At 45.0% G+C, this 20,636-nt stretch overlaps 1 protein-coding gene across 1 annotated transcript in view; it reads left to right on the forward strand.

Annotated features, from left to right (window-relative positions):
* The first annotated feature begins 313 nt into the window (after positions 1 to 313).
* Positions 314 to 20,636, forward strand: part of VAMP8 (vesicle associated membrane protein 8) — a 56,089-nt gene continuing 35,766 nt past the window's right edge. The window contains exon 1 of the mRNA XM_073622089.1: positions 314 to 575. Coding sequence (XP_073478190.1) covers positions 426 to 575 — 150 coding nt within the window. The 5' untranslated portion in view covers positions 314 to 425. The remainder of the gene's footprint in view (positions 576 to 20,636) is intronic.

Genomic DNA, 20,636 nt, shown 5'->3' on the forward strand with positions numbered 1-20,636 from the left:
TAAAGGCACTCCCATGCAGTGGTGAGCATAGCATGCTTTTACACGTGGCAAATTGCTCATTTTAAAAAAAAAAATGAGTTGGGGACTAGTTTCTCTGTGTTTCTTGCAGGTAAGACAGTCCATTAAAATGACATACAGATCTGAACTGAGTCTAATCATGCACAAGGAGGGGGGCAAAATTACGTAAACTAGAAAAAAAGAGGCTGCTCCGCTTTAAGTGCACTTCAGTGTTCTGGGCATGACGTCACCATTCGGACAGGTAAATAATGTGCTGACTTTATTTAGTAAGAGACAAAATGTCAGCCACAGAGTCATAAAACCTGCAAACATGTCAGGCGGTGTGACTGCATTCCTCCAGGGCAGCCAGCCTCTGTATTGTGAGAGACCTGAAGAAAGGTGAGCTCTCTTTGGCCTCCTCCTCCCTCATGCTAAGAAGGGAGGAGAAGTCAGGGCTGACTAGAGAGCAGAAAAAGGAAGGGCTAGTTTCACAATTCACACAGCAGGAAGAGAGACACCTGAGAAGACAGAGGACTGAGAGGAAGACAGACAGAGAGACAGCCATGGACAGGAGGCCGGTGAGTGCTGCTGGGATGGAGAAGGTCTGTGTGTAACAACAAGGTGGGGGAAAGTTCCCTCTACTTTGTGAGGTATTCAGAAGGTCTGATATCCCCCATGGAGCAACAAAGTTTCATAGAAGCTCCCTACTCTGTATTGCGTGTACATTAATCACCAGCACCCTCCTATCCAGGAGACCTCTTGTGTTTGTAAACAGTGACAATGCATTCACTTTGGTGTAATTCTACTCTGGAGTGTGTTCCCGAGTCCTCCAGAGGGTACGAGTACCACCGACTGTACTCTAAAGTGCATGAGAACTGAGGATCAGGGGCTGGGTGAGGACGCTCATACTGATCACATCAGTCTACGACTGCTTACGGCAAAAAGGAAAGAGACGTATATGTGTAAGAAGTAGAAGACGTATATTTATAGGAAGTAGGAGATGTATATTTGTAGGAAGTAAGAGACGTACAGTATATGTGTAGGGAGTAGGAGACGTACAGTATATATGTAGGTAATAGGAGTCGTATATATGTGTAGGAAGTAGGAGACGTACAGTATATGCGTAGGAAAAAGGAGACGTATATGTGTAGGAAGTAGAAGATGTACAGTATATGTGTAGGAGAAAGGAGACATATATGTGTAGGAGAAAGGAGATGTATATGTGTAGGAACTAGGAGACGTAGTATATGTGTAGGTAGTAGGAGACGTACAGTATATGTGTAGGAAAAAGGAGGCGTATATGTGTAGGAAGTAGGAGATGTACAGTATATGAGTAGGAGACATAGATGTGTAGGAACTAGGAGACGTACAGTATGTGTAGGGAATAGGAGACGTATATGTGTAGGAACTAGGAGACGTATATGTGTAGGAACTAGGAGACGTATATGTGTAGGAACTAGGAGACGTACAGTATATGTGTAGGGAATAGGAGACGTATATGTGTAGGAAGTAGGGGACGTACAGTATATGTGTAGGTAGTAGGAGATGTACAGTATACGTGTAGGGAGTAGGAGATGTACAGTATACGTGTAGGGAGTAGGAGATGTACAGTATATGTGTAGGGAGTAGGAGACGTACAGTATATGTGTAGGGAGTAGGAGACGTACAGTATATGTGTAGGAGGTAGGAGACGTACAATATATGTGTAGGGAGTAGGAGACGTACAGTATATTTGTAGGGCGTAGGAGACGTATATGTGTGGGAAGTAGGAGACGTATATGTGTGGGAAGTAGGAGACGTATATGTGTGGGAAGTAGGTAGGGCCAAAACAACTATACGATTGACAATTAATTGATTATGAAAATGGTTGTCAACTTTTTTCATAATCGGTCAACCGATTAGTTGGCCTGCAGACAGAATGCATTATTTGTTTACATATCAGGAAATACAGTGCAGCACGTATACAGCTCAGTACACAGTCCATACATGTCAGTAAGTGCCTGAGAACTTGTGAATGTGTGAGGAGCAATGCCTCATGGGACATGTAGTCCTGGGCAGGAAGTGAGTGGTTCTAAAGGCAGAATTCTTTTTTTCTTGCTATGGGGTGTTCAATACTATACTGTACGCTGTCTGAAAATTCCTTTGACCAAGAAGTTTTCTATTCTGCTTCTTTTGAATGTTCCCGTCACTCTGGTAGAAAACTAACATCGATTTGACCCCACTAACGATTAGAAAATCGAATTTTTTTTCAAGAAAGACACTGTGTTTGTATGGCCAGCATAAATGACAGCAGGCACAGGGAGCTTTTATCAAGCCACCTGCCTATGACAAGGAAGTCTGTCATATATAATATATTACAGTTCTGTCTGAAAATCAGCAAAACAGTCTTTCATTTATTTTTTTTCTTTAACCGCTTGCCGACCGATGCACGCCGATATACGTCGGCACAATGGCAGCAGTGGGCAAATGGGCGTACCTGTATTTCCCCTTCAATTGGCGGGGCTAGTGGGCGTGCGCGCTCGCCGCATACAGCGTGACCGTGCCCGCAGAACCCGCGGACTCTATGTCCGCCAGTTTCCCAGCGATCGTGTCACAGCGGCAGAACGGGGAGATGCCTATGTAAACAAGGCATTTCCCCATTCTGCCTTATGACATGACAGAGATAACTGCTCCCTGTCATCGGGAGCAGTGATCACTGTCATGTGAGTAGAAGCCCATCCCACCCACAGTTAAAATCACTCCCTAGGACACACTTAACCCCTTCATCGCCCCCTAGTGTTTAACCCCTTCCCTGCCAGTGTCATTTACACAGTAATCAGTGCATTTTTATAGCACTGAATCTCTGTATAAATGACAATGGTCCCAAAATAGTGTCAAAAGTGTCCGATGTGTCCTCCATAATGTCACAGTCACGATAAAAATCCCAGATCGCCGCCATTACTAATAAAAAAAAAAAAAAAAATAATAATAAAAATGCCATAAAACTATCCCCTATTTTGTAGATGCCATAATTTTTGCGCAATCCAATCAAGTGTAGGATGTAGGAGACGTATATTTCTTTTCCCTGTGTTTGAACTACAAATTCCAGCTTAACCCTTAAGCCAGCCATAAACACCTGAAAGTTCGGCGAGTTCAGCAGGAAGTAGCCTATTTACGATCCGTCTATGGGCAGGCTGGTTGTACTGAAGTCGATCGACTTCAGTACAACCAGCCTTCCGGGTTCTTTTCTATTCTGGTCACTGCCAGTGGCTATAGCCAACACCAGTGATCGTTGTATTCTGAAGGCGGAGAAGCCTGACTTTGTTGATGGGAGAAATCAAGCAAAGGGTTGAAGGAAAGCAATTGACATAATGTATAGCCTGCCTTAGACAGATGTGTCCCCAAGAATGATGGACAGGGAGACCCATGCCTGGACTCAAATTTCACAACATCAGCTACTGTGTGGTGTGATTCAGCCAAAAATATGCAGCACATACATGACCAATGACCCCTTTCCCTATTCGGATAGGTTCACCTGTGCGTCTGTATTTTCATGTGCTCCCGTTGAAGTGTAGGGACCAAAAACACACCAAACGAAGCGCTTGCACCTTTTTCCAAGTCACACAAAAGCATGTTGAATAAGTGTGAATGGGCATCATCGACAATAATGGGATTGCTGTTGTCGTGCGATTGGGGACTTGGGGCCCATTCAAATTTATGTGCGATTTACCTGCGTTTTTCCGCACTGGATGGATGCAGGTAACTGCAATGACACACATACAAAATGATTGTTCACACTACAGTGCTGAGTTTATATGCGTTCCAAAGATGTCCATATGCATTTGATCGCACCAGAATACACATAAACGCATTTAACCACTTCAATACAGGGTATTTTCACCCCCTTCCTGCCCAGACCAATTTTTAGTTTTCAGCGCTGTCGCACTTTGAATGACAATTGCGCGGTCATGCAATGTTGTACCCAAACAAAATTGACGTCCTTTTTTCCCCACAAATAGAGCTTTCTTTTGGTGGTATTTGATCACCTCTGTGGTTTTTATTTTTTGCGCTATAAACAAAAGAAGAGCGACAATTTTGAAAAAACACAATATTTTTTACTTTTGCTATAATAAATATCCCAATTAAAAAAAAAAAAAAAACACAAATTTTTTCCTCAGTTTAGGCCAATATGTATTCTACATATTTTTGGTAAAAAAAAAAAAATCACAATAAGCGTATATTGATTGGTTTGCGCAAAAGTTACAGCGTCTACAAAATGGGGGATAGATTTATGGCATTTTTTTTTTCTTTATTAGCAATGGCGGCGATCTGCGATTTTTTTTTTTTTTTTTTTTTTTTTTTTTTTTTTTCTCACTTTTGGCACTATTTTGGGACCATTCACATTTATACAGCGATCAGTGCTATAAAATTGCACTGATTACTGTAAATGTGACAGGCAGGGAAGGGGTTAACACTAACTGGTGATCGAGGGGTTAACTGTGTTTGCTAGGGAGTGTTTCTAACTGTAGGGGGCGGGGACTCACAAGGGGAGGAGACCGATCGGTGTTCCCCTGTACTGGGAACACTACATCAGTCTTCTCTCCCCTGACAGGACGTGGATCTGTGTGTTTACACACACAGATCCACGGTCCTGCTCGGTTACCAGGCAATTGCAGGTGCCCGGCGGACATCGCGGCCGCCAGGCACATGCATCGGGTCCCGAGCAACGCGGCGGGCGCGCGCGCCCCCCCTAGACGGCCAGAAAGCCCAGGACATCATATGACGCCCACCCAGGATGGGAGATCCCATCCTTGATCGAGTGGAGATTGATTAGAACGTCTTCCTGGGTTTACTACTGTTTGTATCCCATTTAGGGAGATTCACCCTCTCTATTTGACCTGTTTACCGTTCTCATTGAAAGTAAATCCCACATTTTGGGTGTCCCCAGAAAAGTAACAGAGGGGAATTCTTCCAATGGGGACACTAGTACTGGTGAAAACCAGTAATTTCCTTCACTTTGGAGGGATTTCCTCTTGCTTCCTCTTTTGGCTATGGGACAGGAAGTTGAGGGAAATCTCCCCTATGGGAAACAGGCGGCAAAACTAAAACTGACAGGGGTTATAACCTTCCCTTAAGCTGGCCGTACATTATACAATTTTCTTATTATACAATTTTCTTATTCAATTTACTTTAGATTGACCTTCAACTATGTAGTGCAAGCGCCTGACTGACTGCATACAAAAAAAGTGTTTAGATTTGACCTCATATTAAAGCGGTGTTCCAGCCGCAACATTTTTTTTTTTTTATAAAAGTCAGCAGCTACAAACACTCTAGCTGCTGACTTTTAATTAAGGACACTTACCTGTCCAGGGAGCCCGCGATATTGGTCCCCCGAGGCCGATCCATCGGCTCGGGTGCAGGCGTCGCCATTGTAACTAAGGGAAACCGGCAGTGGAGCCTTTGGGCTTCATCCGGCGGTTTCCTACTGTGCATGCGCGAGTCGCGCGGCGCTTTCTGAATAGCCGTCGTCTTCTGGGCCACACACAGGTCCCAGAAGGCAACGGGGTGAAGGAGGAAATGATGCCCCCCTAGGCCGTGGCCCAGGTAGGACGGAAGTACACTAGGTTCTTCACATAAGCAGGGGCGGACTGACCATTGAGTCACTCGGGCACTGCCCGAGGGCCCTGGGCCACTAGGGGGCCCCATCAGGGTTGCCAGCCTCAGTAAAACCAGGGACAATATGGACCAGGGACAGCCAATAGTATGGACCAGGGACACTGTGTATACTGTGTGTACATGTATGTGTATTGTGTGTGTATACAATGTGGCCCCATAATCTCTGATTGCCTGGGGGTCCCATAATCTCCTATTACCCGGGGGCCCCATGAGTTGTCAGTCCGCCCCTGCACATAAGGTAAGTAAAAAGAAAAGAAAAAAATCATTATCCAAAAACGAGTGGTGGAGGAGTGGTCATTCCTTTAAGCACAAGTTGTAAAATAGGGTGGAACTCCGCTTTAAAGGAAAATTGTATAATGTATAGCCAGCCTTACACTATTCAGGGCCTGGTCACATCAGTGTGACTTATTATGCGATTTGACAGGGCCAATTCACATGACAAGTCGCACCCTATTGTCGGCAATGGAACTGTTCAAACCGGCGCAACGCCGACTTCGCGGTGCCGCACCGATTTGAAAAAAAAGTTCCTGCACTATTTTTGGTGATTTTCAGTGTGACACATAGACATCTGTGAATGAAATCGCACAGATAGCCAAGTCGCAGGATTTCAAAGTCAGATTTTTTGTGAACAGGGGCTTACTTCTACTTTACACATGCATAAAAAACTGCAGACCAGTTTCATGGTTGGAATGTCCCCTGGCTGAGAACGGGAAATGATCACGCCAGCTGCACAGGTGTTTGCTTGTTTTGTGGGTGGCCCCAAATATGTGGGTCATCCCCAAATGTCACGTTGGACCATCAGTGGTGGATTTATCCGTTGTTGGTCACCAAGCTAGGCAGACGTTGGTATTACCAGGACAACCGTAGAGTCACAGGTTGTCTACGCCTTCTATAAATCTTCCTATATGTCACAATGACTAAACAATAATTACCGGTGTCAGTCTAGTTATTACTTTCCTGAGTTTGGAGTGGAAATAAATGTCCCGATGAAGCAGGCGATAGACAAGTTGAAAACCGAACGTTGTTCGCATTATTAGTGTGCCATCTGCGACATGCGATTTTTTTTTAAAACATTTTTTTTTAAATTTTTTTTGTGTTACAATCGAAAGTGCCTGATCTAACATGCTGGATTTTGTTTAGAAAACAGAAACCAATGAGGGCACAATCGGATATTTTCATTTTTCGTTTGACACAACGTTCAGCTTTCGACTCCTCTATGGCGGGCCTACGTGGCGTCATCACCTATATGACAGTTCTACCTGCTGATCATGTGATGTGTAGGGGGTCACAGATGGCGCTCACCGTCTTGTACAAGGTGCAGTGTGGCACCAATGAAGGAAGTGTCTGCTGGGTGGACTTTGGAGCGAGCTGTTTACACCAGATTACAGTTTATAGCAGACAGAGGGACATTGTGTATATAGCAGGCTGATGGGAGCGATCAGCTCTCTGTTGTCACATACACAGAGCTTTGTGTGTGTTGTTAGCTACAAGGATTACAGCGACTTGCTCCAAGTTTATATACATAAGGTCTTTGTCTGCGATTAGTTCACGCTGCTGACATTGGCATTTTAAAGGGACCTGCCAGTTAACGCCAAATTACGAAGTTTCTGAAAACTGACTTCTCTGTATTATGCGTATAATTCCATTTATGAACGCCCACGATTCTCTGTTTTTAGTACGGTGACAATGACACTGCAGATTCCTCCATTGTGTAAATTGATATATGTGGGGCGGTGGGCTGATGTGTACAGGAAGCCTCTCTGATCTTTGTTCTTTTTAGGGTGTTGCTTCTTCTCTATATAGTCTTCTCAGACCTTATTTAGGTGCTCCTGGCATTGCAGGAGTTAACACTTGTGTGACAGCTAGCATGGTAGAGTTTCCAGGACCTAGATTAGCTGTGTGCGTGCGATGACGTCAGGGCGGTGTGTGACAATGACACATAGAGCAAGCAGTGGCCTGGCACCCTTTCCATTCCAGAAACAGAGTCATCATTCAGAAGCAGGTATCTGGAGTGCCAAGGAGACATGCCCTGTCCTTAGGCTGTATACTCCAGATGTCTCTGCTCTCTGATAATGCATGGCTTATTCAGTATGCAGGGTGCAGTGACCCATAGATACACAGCAGAATGCTTGGACCTAAATGAGGGAATTCTAATTTCTCTGGGTTAATATGCTGTTTTCACTGTGTGTTAGTGAATGAGCCCTGCACTGGACTTGCTCTCTTGGGAATTACAGAGCTAAGATCTCCCTCTCCTAATTCCTGCATCTCTTCCTAGCCATTACTAATACTACTTATTACTGTTATATAAACTAGATTTAAAGCGGTATTAAAAGCAAACATTTATTAAATTGCCGTTTACCAACTCTTAGGTGTGATGGATGCATTTGTTTTCTTTTTTTAGGCTTTCTTTTCTTTATTTTCACCTGGTGATCCTGCCAGCGAATAGGTTTTTCATCAGAACAAGCTGTCCTGCAGATGTAGCAGATAGAGGGTGGAGACAAACCATTTAGCACTGTCAGGGGGACTGATCAGCTTTTCTTTATGTAAAACCAACTGTTTGCTGTAATTGCTTAACCACTTCCCGCCCACCTTATAGCAATATGATGTCGGCAAAGTGTTTCTGTTCTCCTGACCGGACGTGATCAGGAGAACAAGACAGCGCGCAGGGGCGCTCAGCGCGGCGATCGGAGATGCGGTGTGTCAGTCTGACACACCGCATCTCTGATCGTGGTATGGAGCCTCTGACGGAGGCTTCTTACCACGTGATCAGCTGTGACCAATCACAGCAGATCATTGCCTGAACCAGGAAGTGCCGGTAATTGGCTTTTCTCAGTTTACGCTGACGGGGAGGGCCTTACCCACAGCTGGCTCTGACTCTCAGCACACCACTGACCGCCTGAACCAGCCACTCCCGCCCCCTCCACAGCCCAGGATTCCAGTGAGCGCTGGAGGGGCAGAGCAGAGAGCAATGACTGGCAGTCACTGCTCTCTGCTCTGGGAAGACTGGGAACTGAGTGATCAGCGGTCATGTGATCACTCAGTTCTCAGGCTTAGAGCCGATGGGGGACAACTGCAGCATCAGACTGATGCTGCAGCAGGGTGGTGAGTGAGTATGTATGCTTATTGTTGTGTGTGTTTGTTTTTTTTCTTTTTATTCCCAAACTTCTCCTTTACTATTCACAATGCTCGTAATCAGGGCTTTTTTTCACGGCAGTTCCGGCACCTCCAGCACTGAATGTATGGCTGCTGGGGGATCTATTGTCACTGGTGAGGATCTGATTTTGTGTGAGGGTCTATTGTTGCTGATGGGGAATCTATTGTTGCTGGGGGGTCTTATGTTGCTGGAAGGGATCTACTGTTGAGGGAGAGGTCTATTTTTACTGGCTGCTGGAGAATCTATTGATGCTGGCTGCTGGGAGATCTGTTGTTGCTGCTGGGGGGGGGTCTAATGTTGCTTGGGTGGATATTTTGTTACTGGGTGTGATATTTTCTTGTGGGTAGTTCACTGTTGCTGCAGGGAATCTATTGTTGTTGGGGTGGAGTCCATTGTTGCTGGGGGAGTCTATTGTGGTGTGGGGATCTATTGCTGGGATTCTATTGTTGCTGACTGCAGGGAATCTATTTTACTGGTTTTCTTTTTATCATCAACCTGTTCCATACAAATGATTTGGCACCACAAAATGATACTTGGTTCTGTATTCTCTAAAAGGGGCAGTACTGGTAGGTGGGTAAGGGGTGGAATCAAGGGACGGTGGTCTGAGGTGGGTAGGGGGCAGAGAGAAGGGGTGACTCAGACGGGAGGAGTTCCTGCACCTATTCTCCAAGAAAAAAAGCCCTGCTCATAAGCCCATACCATCTAGAAGGTGGGGCTACACCCTTGGGAAACATTAAAAAAGTTAGTTGGATACAGTGGTACAGTAAATGTTGGCACTGGTAGCCTAGTGTAGAATATTTTGGAGTGGAACTTTTGATGCTAAAAACAAATATAAATTACTGTTTGTGCTTTTGAAGGCCACGAACTGTGACCTATCCTATCATTTATCCCTCCCCCAACCATAACCCTTGAAAATAAGTTACCCTCACCCTAACACTTCAAGCCCATCTCCAGGATAAACGCATCTAAACACACTGTGGAAATACAAATACTGTAGAGACTATAGAACTGTTTCACCTGTCGAATGATTAGTAAATCTGTGCAGCCAGTTTTGTCCTACCAGACAGGACAGCCAGGTCCTCAAAAGCTATTACCTTATGCAGCAGCACAGCTTGGTCAAGAACACACCCCTAGTCTGTTATTGGACGATTCGACAGTGGAATTTTGATAAGATCTTCCTTCTGCTTACTCACCAGAGGCTGATATCAACCCATCCCTCCACCTAACCTAATCCCTTAACCCTTACAATTAGCCACCCAACCCTTCAGCCAGTACTAGATGAAGAAGCCATAAAGCGCCTAGAAAAAGGTCCTATAAAAAAAGTGCCTGAATTTGCCACATATTTGCCAGTATGTGCAAAGGATGCAGAGGGCGAATGCCAGCAAATGAGAGTTAAAGAATCCAGCAGATCTGATGGCAAACGAACAATGATGGTTCTCCCAGTTCAGGTCGGTGAACTGTAGGAAGAAGTAACATTTGTACCTTAACCACTTCAGCCCCGGAAGGTTTTACCCCTTCCTGACCAGGCCATTTTTTGCGATACGGCACTGCGTTACTTTAACTGACAATTGCGCGGTCGTGCGACACTGTGCCCATATAAAATTGATGTCCTTTTTTTCCCCACAAATAGAGCTTTCTTTTGGTGGTATTCGATTACCTTTTTTATTTTTTGCACTATAAACAAAAAAAAAAAGAGTGACAATTTTGGAAAAAAAAAAAAAAAAAATTATATATATATATATATATATATATATATATATATATATATATATATATATATATATATATATATATATATATATATATATATATATATATATATATATATATATATATATACATTTTTTACTGTCTGCTATAAAACATACTCAATAAAATAGGCAGATCGTCGTTCTGCCACTCTGGGGAAGGATCGGTGGGTCCCGGCAGACATTGCATGCACTGGAACCTGATTGGCTCCCCCTCTGGCTAATCAGCGTGCACACGCCCCCGCTATCTATTGCACGAAATGACGTACAGGTACCTAATTTCGCTCAATGGATCCGCCCTGTCGCAGTATATCTGCGGTGGGCGGTCTTTAAGTAGTTAAAGTAAAATTATAGGCAAAACTTTTTTTTTTTTTTTTTTTTTTTTTACATTTTGGATAGCGCAAGGGAGGGTTATAATTCCTGTCAAATTTTTTTTTCGCCATCTGTTCCCCATTGTGGATATTTGTTCTCATTTCCTGTCCCATAGCCAAAACAGGAAGTGAGAGCAAATCCCTGCAAATTAAGGGAATTTCTTGGGGACCCCTAGGTCACCAGAACTAGTGTCCCCATTGGAAGATTTCCCCTCTATTACTTTTTTGGGGACAGCCCAAAATGTGGGATTTACTTTTACTTTCTCTTTCAATGATAATGGTAAACGGGACAAATATATAAAAGGCGAACCTCCCTACCGGGGGCACAGACAGCAATAAGATCGGAAGGTGTTCTAATCCATCTCTACTCCTATCCAAAACAAAAAAAAATATTTGCATTTTAGTTATACTTTAATAAATAAGGAAAATATTACAGAAACCAGAAAAAGTTGTCAGATGTTGGTGAATCTCTTTTGAGGGGATGGGTGTGTTAGTAAAAAATAATGGTGTTTGTAGTTTACAAACAGACGGACAATTGATCGTCTGATGTACAGCAGAATCTTGGCTTTGATGCGTTCTTTCTATGCGTGTCATTTTGGATGTATTGTCTTGTTTCGTTATGCATAGAACAGCTTAGGACTACATAAGGGGAACCATGATGGCGCAATGATCTATCATTTGTACTAAATGGCTTACACCGGTAACGGGTGTACTTGTTGTCATTCTAGGCTTCATGTACACTACAGCTCCAAAACTGCCCTCAAGCACCCAAAAACTACTAGGAAGGACCATAGTGTGAGCGAACCATTAGCTTGGCATTTATAGTGTATGTCAGCACAAAAAGAACACATGCTGTACATCTCTGCAATACATGCACATTTTCCCTTGTTTTATCATTTTGAAGACCCTTCATTTACAGAAAAGTACCTGTTGACCTGCAAGAAACGGACTCCGATCATAAGCATTGTTGTGGGCTGAGAGCTCACAGCATTTTTGTGGACTGAGTGGTGTCAGCCCTGCCCAGTTTTCTTTTGCCAACTACTCAGACCCCCCCCCTACTTTCCCATCTATGGATGCAGGTGTGTTCAGATCCTAGTCCGAACCCCATGAAGGTGTCCCTGCACACTGGCAATTATAAGCGGCCGGGGCAGTCCCCCCTGCCCCAGAGCTGCAAGTATACAAGGTATGCGTATATGCGTAGCTGTGGTATGAAATGCCTTGGCCGCTTATAATTTGCTTTGTGCAGTGACCGATTTTTGGCAGTATAGCTCAGGTGGGTTCTAACTAGGATTTAAACATGCCTGAGCTCATCTCTGCTCCCATCTTTACAACTAATGGCTAATCACTATGTAGTCCCAAGATAAGGCCTGAGAGGGCTTATTACTATTTTTGAGACAACACAGGAAATGTGCAGAAAAAGCAGCTCTGAAGTGTGGATATTATTAACAACAGGTATTTTTTGCATTTCTCAAATGGATATATCAAAATGCTTTCAATTATGTATTTAACGGACCAAAAAAAAGGGACATATATAACAGAAGTTCAGTTAAGATTTAAGTACACTTTAAAGGAGAAGTACAGCCAAAGCTTGTTTTCTGTACTTCTCCTGTGGATCGCAGGAGTGTAGTTCGTTCTGCACTCCTGTGACCCGTTTTCAGCAGACAGCCTGCCGTCGGCTGATGTCACAGAGCCGGGCCGGGCTCGGGAAGAATCGTGACCATATGTTCGGGATCCGCCCACATGCCTGGGCCGGCACCCGACTCAGGCTCTTAGTGAGGTGCTGAGAGCCAGAGCCGGCCGCTCCAGGGAGCACGGGTGTGGGGGGGGTGGGGGTAGAGCAGAGAGCTGGTGACTGACAGTCGCCAGCTCTCTGCTCGGGGAACTGAGAACAGAGCAATCAGCAGTGTTAGATCGCTTGGTTCTCAGTCTGAGGCACCGGGGGACAGATGCAGTATTGGACCGATGCTGCATCCACCTAAGTAAGTATGATTCTACAAAAAAAATAAACCTAAACTTTTCTTTTAACCAATGCCCATGGGAGCCTAAATGGAATGTAGAGCTATTATAATCATAGGCACAACCAAAGCCTTTATCAGATGTACAGTATATTTACTGAGGAGCTAAAACGAAGGTGTAGGAGACTACTGACGCATCCAAGATAGCTAAAGGAGGCCATACATGGCTCAGTTTTTTCGTTCAGCCAACTGAACTGATTTCTCCATCCACACACATTAGAGATGGAAGGAGAAATTCTTCCAGCTGTGTCATTGTATTCAGACTCCCCTACTATTAGAATATGTTTATCAACCCTGCAGCCTATTGGCTGTATGCACTGATAGAGCGAAAATCTACCGACAAGCCCCTTTTAATGAAAAACGGATCAATTAGAACAGGAATGGCCATACATGGATCAAAATTCTGCTGGTTTCTGCTGAACTGGCCAATATGGCCAGCTTAAAGTATACCTAAAGGCAAAACTTTTTTTTATTTTTTTTTATTTTTAGTTTTGGATAGAGTGGAGAGGGATTAGAACGCTTGTCAGTTTATATTGCGCTCTGCTTTCCCGTTAAGGAGATTCACCCTCTGTTTACCCTGTTTATTATCATCATTGAAAATAAAAGAAAAAGAGAACCCCAAATTTTGGGTTGTCCCCAGAAAAGTAATAGAGGGGGAATCTTCCAATGGGAACATTAGTTCTGGTGACCTGGGGGTTCCCTTATTTGCAGGGATTTACTCTCACTTCCTGTTTGACTGTGGGACAGGAAGTGAAGGAAAATATCCACAATGGGACAGAGATGGTAAAAAAAAAAATTATAATTAAATTATAAATTAAAAATGATAAATTATAAAGTTATAACCCTCCCCTACTCTATCCAAAATGAAAAAACAAATTTGGCTATAGTTCTTCTTTAAGTATAAGGCCTCTTTTCACATGATCAACCCGCTTGAATCCACCTGTCTGTCTTTCAGGCGGATTTGAGCGGGCCACCCATTGACTTGTATGGGCAGGCAGATATCGGCGGAAATGTGTCCGCTGACGCCACCTGCCATCCGATGAGATCTGCTCAAAACAGATGGATGGCAATACGTTCGCCATCCATCCAGCGGATTGGATCGGATGAAAATGGACATGCTGTCCGCTTTCATCCGATCTTCCCATAGAGATCAGCAGGGCTCTGACAGGTCTGTCCCTGCACAGTGAGCGGAGATGGACCTGTCATCCGCCGGCTCAGCGGGGATCAATGGATTGACCCCCTGCTGAGCTAGCGGAGTCCGCTGAGTGGATCTGCCCTGCGTGATAGGGGCCTAACACAGATGATACACACCACCCGAAAGTAATTTTGTTTTAGAGGAGATAGCCCCAAGAGAAGTAGCCAAATGATCATTGCAAATAGTTAATGTTAGCTTTTCTTGTAAAAGGCCCCTTTCACACTGGGGCAGTGGGGGCGTCGGTGGTAAAGCGCCACTATATTTAGACCCCTTTCACACTGGGGCGCTTTGCAGGTGCTACAGCGCTAAAAATAGCGCCTGCAAAGCGCCCAGAAAAACAGCCGCTGCAGTCTCTCCAATGCAAAAGCCCTGAGGGCTTTCACACTGGAGTGATGCGCTGGCAGGACGCTGAAAAAAGGTATGCACGCCACCACCACCACAGCCAAAGGTATGCACGCCACCACCACCACAGCCAAAGGTATGCACGCCACCACCACCACAGCCAAAGGTATGCACGCCACCACCACCACAGCCAAAGGTATGCACGCCACCACCACCACAGCCAAAGGTATGCACGCCACCACCACCACAGCCAAAGGTATGCACGCCACCACCACCACAGCCAAAGGTATGCACGCCACCACCACTACAGCCAAAGGTATACACCGCTCCTTCACAGCTCCTGCCTATTGAAATCAATGGGGCAGCGTGGCTATACCGCCGGCATAGCGCTGCAGCGGTGCTTTGCGGGCAATTTTAACCCTAAAACCACCCCGCTAGCGGCCGAATAGCGCCGCTAAAATGATGGTAAAGCGACGCTAAATATAGCGCCGCTTTACCACCGACGCCCCCACCGCCCCAGTGTGAAAGTGGCCTTAGCGCCGCTTTATCGTCGTTTTAGCAGCGCTATTCGGCCACTAGACGGGGCAGTTTTGACCCCCACTAGCAGCCGAAAAAGTGTTAAAACCGCCCGCAAAGCTCCGCTGCAGCAGCGCTTGCCCCATTGATTTGTATACACCGCTCCAAATCCTGCCAGCGCACTGCTCCAGTGTGAAAGCCCTCGGGGCCTTCACATTGGAGAGACTGCAGCGGCTGTTTCAGGGTGCTTAGCAGGCGCTATTTTTAGCGATGTAGCGCCTGCAAAGCGTCCCAGTGTGAAAGGGGTCTAACGTTTAAACAAATCCACTCTTCAAACTGCATCAGTAAGAAATCCCTTCAGGACCTATTGTGTAATTTACAAGCCTTTTATGTCACAAATGCAATCTGACTGAGGGGTATGGGGGCTTTCTTTCAACAAGTTCACCATATAGACCAATAATAACTTTTGTGAAATCTGTCTGTGTCTATGATAATGTATTAACATTTGGAATGTCAGCATCAAAGAGAACCTGTGAATAGACAAATGTGGGAGCTGTCAGCGTTGACTCGTTTTTTTTTAGATAAAGTTGTAGGCAGGGACTACAGTATTGTCAACATAGTTCTTGCGGGAGTTAATTTCCAATTCCTGTGGGGTTAACTGTGGACGGTGGTACATCAGCCTGAGGTTGTGTTGCCTTTAAAGGGTATATAGGGAAAGAAAGTAATTCCCCAGGGATCTTTCCATGGGGGTAGGCCACACATGTAACAATGTAGTTGCTTCTGATTAAAGAGAATCTACCCAAACTTTAGGGGCCCAAGCAAGGGAATAGGAGAAATGGAATAGCCGGTTACACTAGAAGTGATACAGCCAAAGGTATGCACGCCACCACCGCCACAGCCAAAGGTATGCACACCACCACAGCCAAAGGTATGCACGCCACCGCCACCACAGCCAAAGGTATGCACGCCACCGCCACCACAGCCAAAGGTATGCACGCCACCGCCACCACAGCCAAAGGTATGCACGCCACCACCACCACAGCCAAAGGTATGCACGCCACCACCACCACAGCCAAAGGTATGCACGCCACCACCACCACAGCCAAAGGTATGCACGCCACCACCACCACAGCCAAAAGGTATGCACGCCACCACCACCACAGCCAAAGGTATGCACGCCACCACCACCACCACAGCCAAAGGTATGCACGCCACCACCACCACCACAGCCAAAGGTATGCACACCACCACCACCACAGCCAAAGGTATGCACACCACCACCACCACAGCCAAAGGTATGCACACCACCACCATCACAGCCAAAGGTATGCACACCACCACCATCACAGCCAAAGGTATGCACACCACCACCATCACAGCCAAAGGTATGCACACCACCACCATCACAGCCAAAGGTATGCACACCACCACCATCACAGCCAAAGGTATGCACACCACCACCATCACAGCCAAAGGTATGCACACCACCACCATCACAGCCAAAGGTATGCACACCACCACCATCACAGCCAAAGGTATGCACACCACCACCACAGCCAAAGGTATGCACAGCGCCGCAGCCAAAGGTATGCACAGCACCGCAGCCAAAGGTATGCACACCGCCACCACAGCTGAAGCCACAATGTGTTAACATAAAAGGGTGTGTAACCGACGTTATATTCATAACAAACGTTAACTACTGAACTGTTTGAGATCTGCTAATAGAAATGGTAAAATGACATCTCCGTAAACAAGTTCTGTGTATTCAACAAAGCCTGGTCTGGTCACAATACCAAGGGAACAAGTGTGTGCTTCTACAGTGCATGCTAACGGGGAAAGAAGTTTATGTCCATGGAGATAGGTGAGTGAGTAAGGCATGTAATATCTGCAAAAAGAAGGAAGAGCAGCCAGTTTGGGAGAGGGAGCGGTGGTGGTCGGTGAGAGGGTGGATTTATGCTGCTGGTCTCCCATCCTCAGCGGTGGGGTCCCTATCTTAGGGCCCACTGCAGAACAAAGCTTCCCAGGGGCTGCCACTAGGACAGGTTTCACTGGTGAGGTGGTCTGAATAGTAGCCACAATGGTGCACTTATTTACATACCATTCAAGCAAAAGATTTGTTGGATGGCATGCAGTTCCCCTTGGCCAACATTAAAGGGCCTGGGGCTCTCGATCTCATCCTGGTTTCACTACAATGTAAGTCACTGATCCAGAAAAAGAATGTAGATAGACTTCACTAGTATCATGCTTGTTCCAGGTTACTGACTAACTGAATAGTAAAGAAAGGATTAGGATGATTGCCTTGGAGTTTGCATCTGCAAATAACAAATTGCAATGGCAGCTTCTACAATTTTCCTTCCCAGTTTAATCCCCCCTTCCAATTTCAAGCATTAACGTGCTAATTTTTTTTAAACATAACTATTCCATTTTTACTATGTACCTTATTTCTGACCCAATGATGTCATCACTGGGTCTCTGTACTCCTCTGTGCAATGCAGAGAGATGTCTGGTGGAAGGGGCCAGGGTGCTATACATGGCTTTCTAAAAACATCACAACACCCTGCCTCCTCACAAGAGCTACCAGCCCCGAAGCAAGATGTTAATGGGGAATAGTAGAGAGTGTCGCTTGAGTGTCCTCCAGCAGCAGTCTTGGGCCTTTTAGAAGTCTACAAAAGGGAGGCTTTTGCAGGTAAAAAAAAAAAGTATAAAGTAATGTAAACCCACATATAATCTTATGAAAACATTGTGGAAATGAATAATCTGGTGACCGGGTCTCTTACTTTGCCTACCCCCAACACAAACACTTATGCTTGCCTTCTGTTTGTTCCCTTTCGGCCCTGCTAAGGAGAAAAAAGCCCTCAAGTACCGTGTACTTCACCTTGTTATCAGTGGGGATGGTGTGGTTATGAGACCTCATTACTTTAAAGTATAACTAGAGGCAAAACTGTGCTTTTTTTTTTTTTTTTTGTTTGTTTTTTTTTTTAGTTTTGGATGGAGTGTAGAAGGACTAGAACACCTTTCAGCTTTTATTGCTGTCTGTGCCTACCATTATGAAGATTCACCCTCTCTGTCCTGTTTTCCGTTCTCATAAAAAGTAAAAGAAATCCCACACTTTAAGCTGTCCCCAGAACAGAGGAAATCTTCCAATGGGTTCACTATTTCTGGTGACCTTGGGGGCCCAAATGGATTTCCTCTCACGTCCTGTTTTGGCTGTTGGACAGGAAGTGAAGGTAAATCTCCCCAATGGGACACAGATGGCAAAAAAAAAAAAAAAAGCTTACAGGGGCTATAACCCTCTCTTACTCTATCCAAAATGAACAAGTTTTGCCTATAGTTCTACTTTAAGCTACTAGGATAAAAATGTGGATTTGGCAAACCGACCAATAACCTGATACTTTTCTTGGTTCAGGTATCTATTTCTTTATTAGTTTTGAGAACAATGTTGTTCTGTCTTCTCTCCTTGCTGCTTATTCTGGTCTGCTGGCTCGCCCTTCTCATGTGGACAAAGTTATTCTTCCTGTATAACATGTTTGCTGTGAATGGATAGAATGGGTGTGGACGAGTTCTGCAGTTTAGGGGATATTTGAAATCTGCATTTGAATGTGATGAGCTTCATATAAATATCTGTTTGTTAATGTTTTACAAATCCGTTTCCTCCTTCTTCAGGTGTGTGTATGTAAACGAGAGCAGCCATTGCTTGTTGCATTTGTTGGCCAATGCCATAGTATAGTTGTTCTGTACTACGGATAATCTTTAGTGCATCTTCATTATCAATGCAGGTCTATAGCTACACACAGACATGATGTAGTGGTTTAATGTGCTGGTATGACCCAGTAGCAAAAATATCTTTACATATATGGCTGTCTGGGAGAAAATGAACAGAATCTCCCGGTTCTATCTTATATTGAGGGTGGCAGCGATTGGCCAGGAAAATACAACCCAGCCTATCAATTCTTCTCCTCCTAAGAAGACTCAGCCAGGGTATGCCTAGAGAGGCCATGAAGTGCGTACCGACATATTGGGATTGAGTTACTAAAGCAGGGGTTGCTCACTTTGAATGATGGCTGATTGAAGAAATCACGTAGCATCATCTTATTTAGTAATGTCAGTGAAAAATCACTTTGGTAAGTGAACAGAAACCATAACCAAGTAACACCTCAATTGTGAATGCCAACATCCCTAAACTTTTAAATATTTCTTACTATGTTTAGGTGGGAATTTTTAGACATTGTGTGTGTGTGTGTGTGTGTGTGTATGTATGTGTGTGTGTGTGTGTGTGTGTGTGTGTATATATATATATATATATATATATACACAAATCTACAAAATGTCATTTATTAGAGACATGTTAAAATGACAAAGGTGAAAATAAAAAAAAAAAAAACAATACATCATTCCATGATAATGATCAGAGCATGTTGGGTATGATTCTGTTCACTCCCAATGCATTTCGAATAGGCCACATTTCTTCCTCAGGGGAACGAGAATCTGGGAAGAGATTAAACTGCCATGATTACCCAGCTGGGCTAAAATAAGTAGATGACTGATTTTATCTACTTTTATTCCTCATAACGCAGTGTTCCTAAAGTGCACCTGTAAGTAAAAACAAGTTATGAAACCTTCTCCTGCTTTATATCGCAGATCCCTGTAGATCTCTATAGTGCCCCAACAATGGGGTACAATGATATACAGGTAATAAATGACTACACCCTGTAGTTGATGCACTGGCTCACCCAAAGTTAAACTGGCGATAGATGGTTCAAATCTCGGCCAGTTCAGCAGGGACCGGCAGAGATTCGATCCATCTATGGGCAGGCAGATTTACCCAAGTCGATCCACGTTCAATATTTGGTACAACCAGCTTGTCTGATTTCTAGCATGCCATTATTGCCAGTGGCTATAGCCTCTAGCAATAATCCTAGTGTTCTCTCAGCAGGGACAGCTTTCCCCCCACCCCGCCGGGAGAACACAATAGCTCCTCAGGAGAAACACAGTGGTTGCAGGAAAAAAGACACATAATCTATTTCTGAGAGGGTAGTCGGTGAGCAGTTTGTAATGGCAGGGTGGTCAGTGAGCAGTATGTAATGGCAGGGTGGTCTGTGAGCAGTATGTAGTGGCAGGGTGGTCTGTGAGCAGTATGTAGTGGCAGGGTGGTCTGTGAGCAGTATGTAGTGGCAGGGTGGTCTGTGAGCAGTATGTAGTGGCAGGGTGGTCTGTGAGCAGTATGTAGTGGCAGGGTGGTCGGTGAGCAGTATGTAGTGGCAGGGTGGTCGGTGAGCAGGGTGGTTGGTGAGCAGTTTGTAGTGGCAGGGTGGTCTGTGAGCAGTATGTAGTGGCAGGGTGGTCTGTGAGCAGTATGTAGTGGCAGGGTGGTCGGTGAGCAGTATGTAGTGGAAGGGTGGTCAGTGAGCAGTTTTGTAGTGGCAGAGTGGTCAGTAAGCAGTTTGTAGTGACAAGGTGGTCAGCGAGTATACATGTGGTGTCCCATGTTTCTGCGTGCAGGCAGTCCTGTTCAGCCAGAGTTGCCACATGAGAAAAGAGGGAAGGAGGTGGCCACACCCCTGGTCTTGCCCACCACCTTTAGCAGACTAAGGAAACGCTGCTGAGCACCAGGGCAGCCCAGCATCATAATGCAATGCTTGGGGC

Source organism: Aquarana catesbeiana, linkage group LG03, assembly GCF_042186555.1.
Source record: "Aquarana catesbeiana isolate 2022-GZ linkage group LG03, ASM4218655v1, whole genome shotgun sequence".
Classification (NCBI taxonomy): Eukaryota; Metazoa; Chordata; class Amphibia; order Anura; family Ranidae; genus Aquarana; species Aquarana catesbeiana.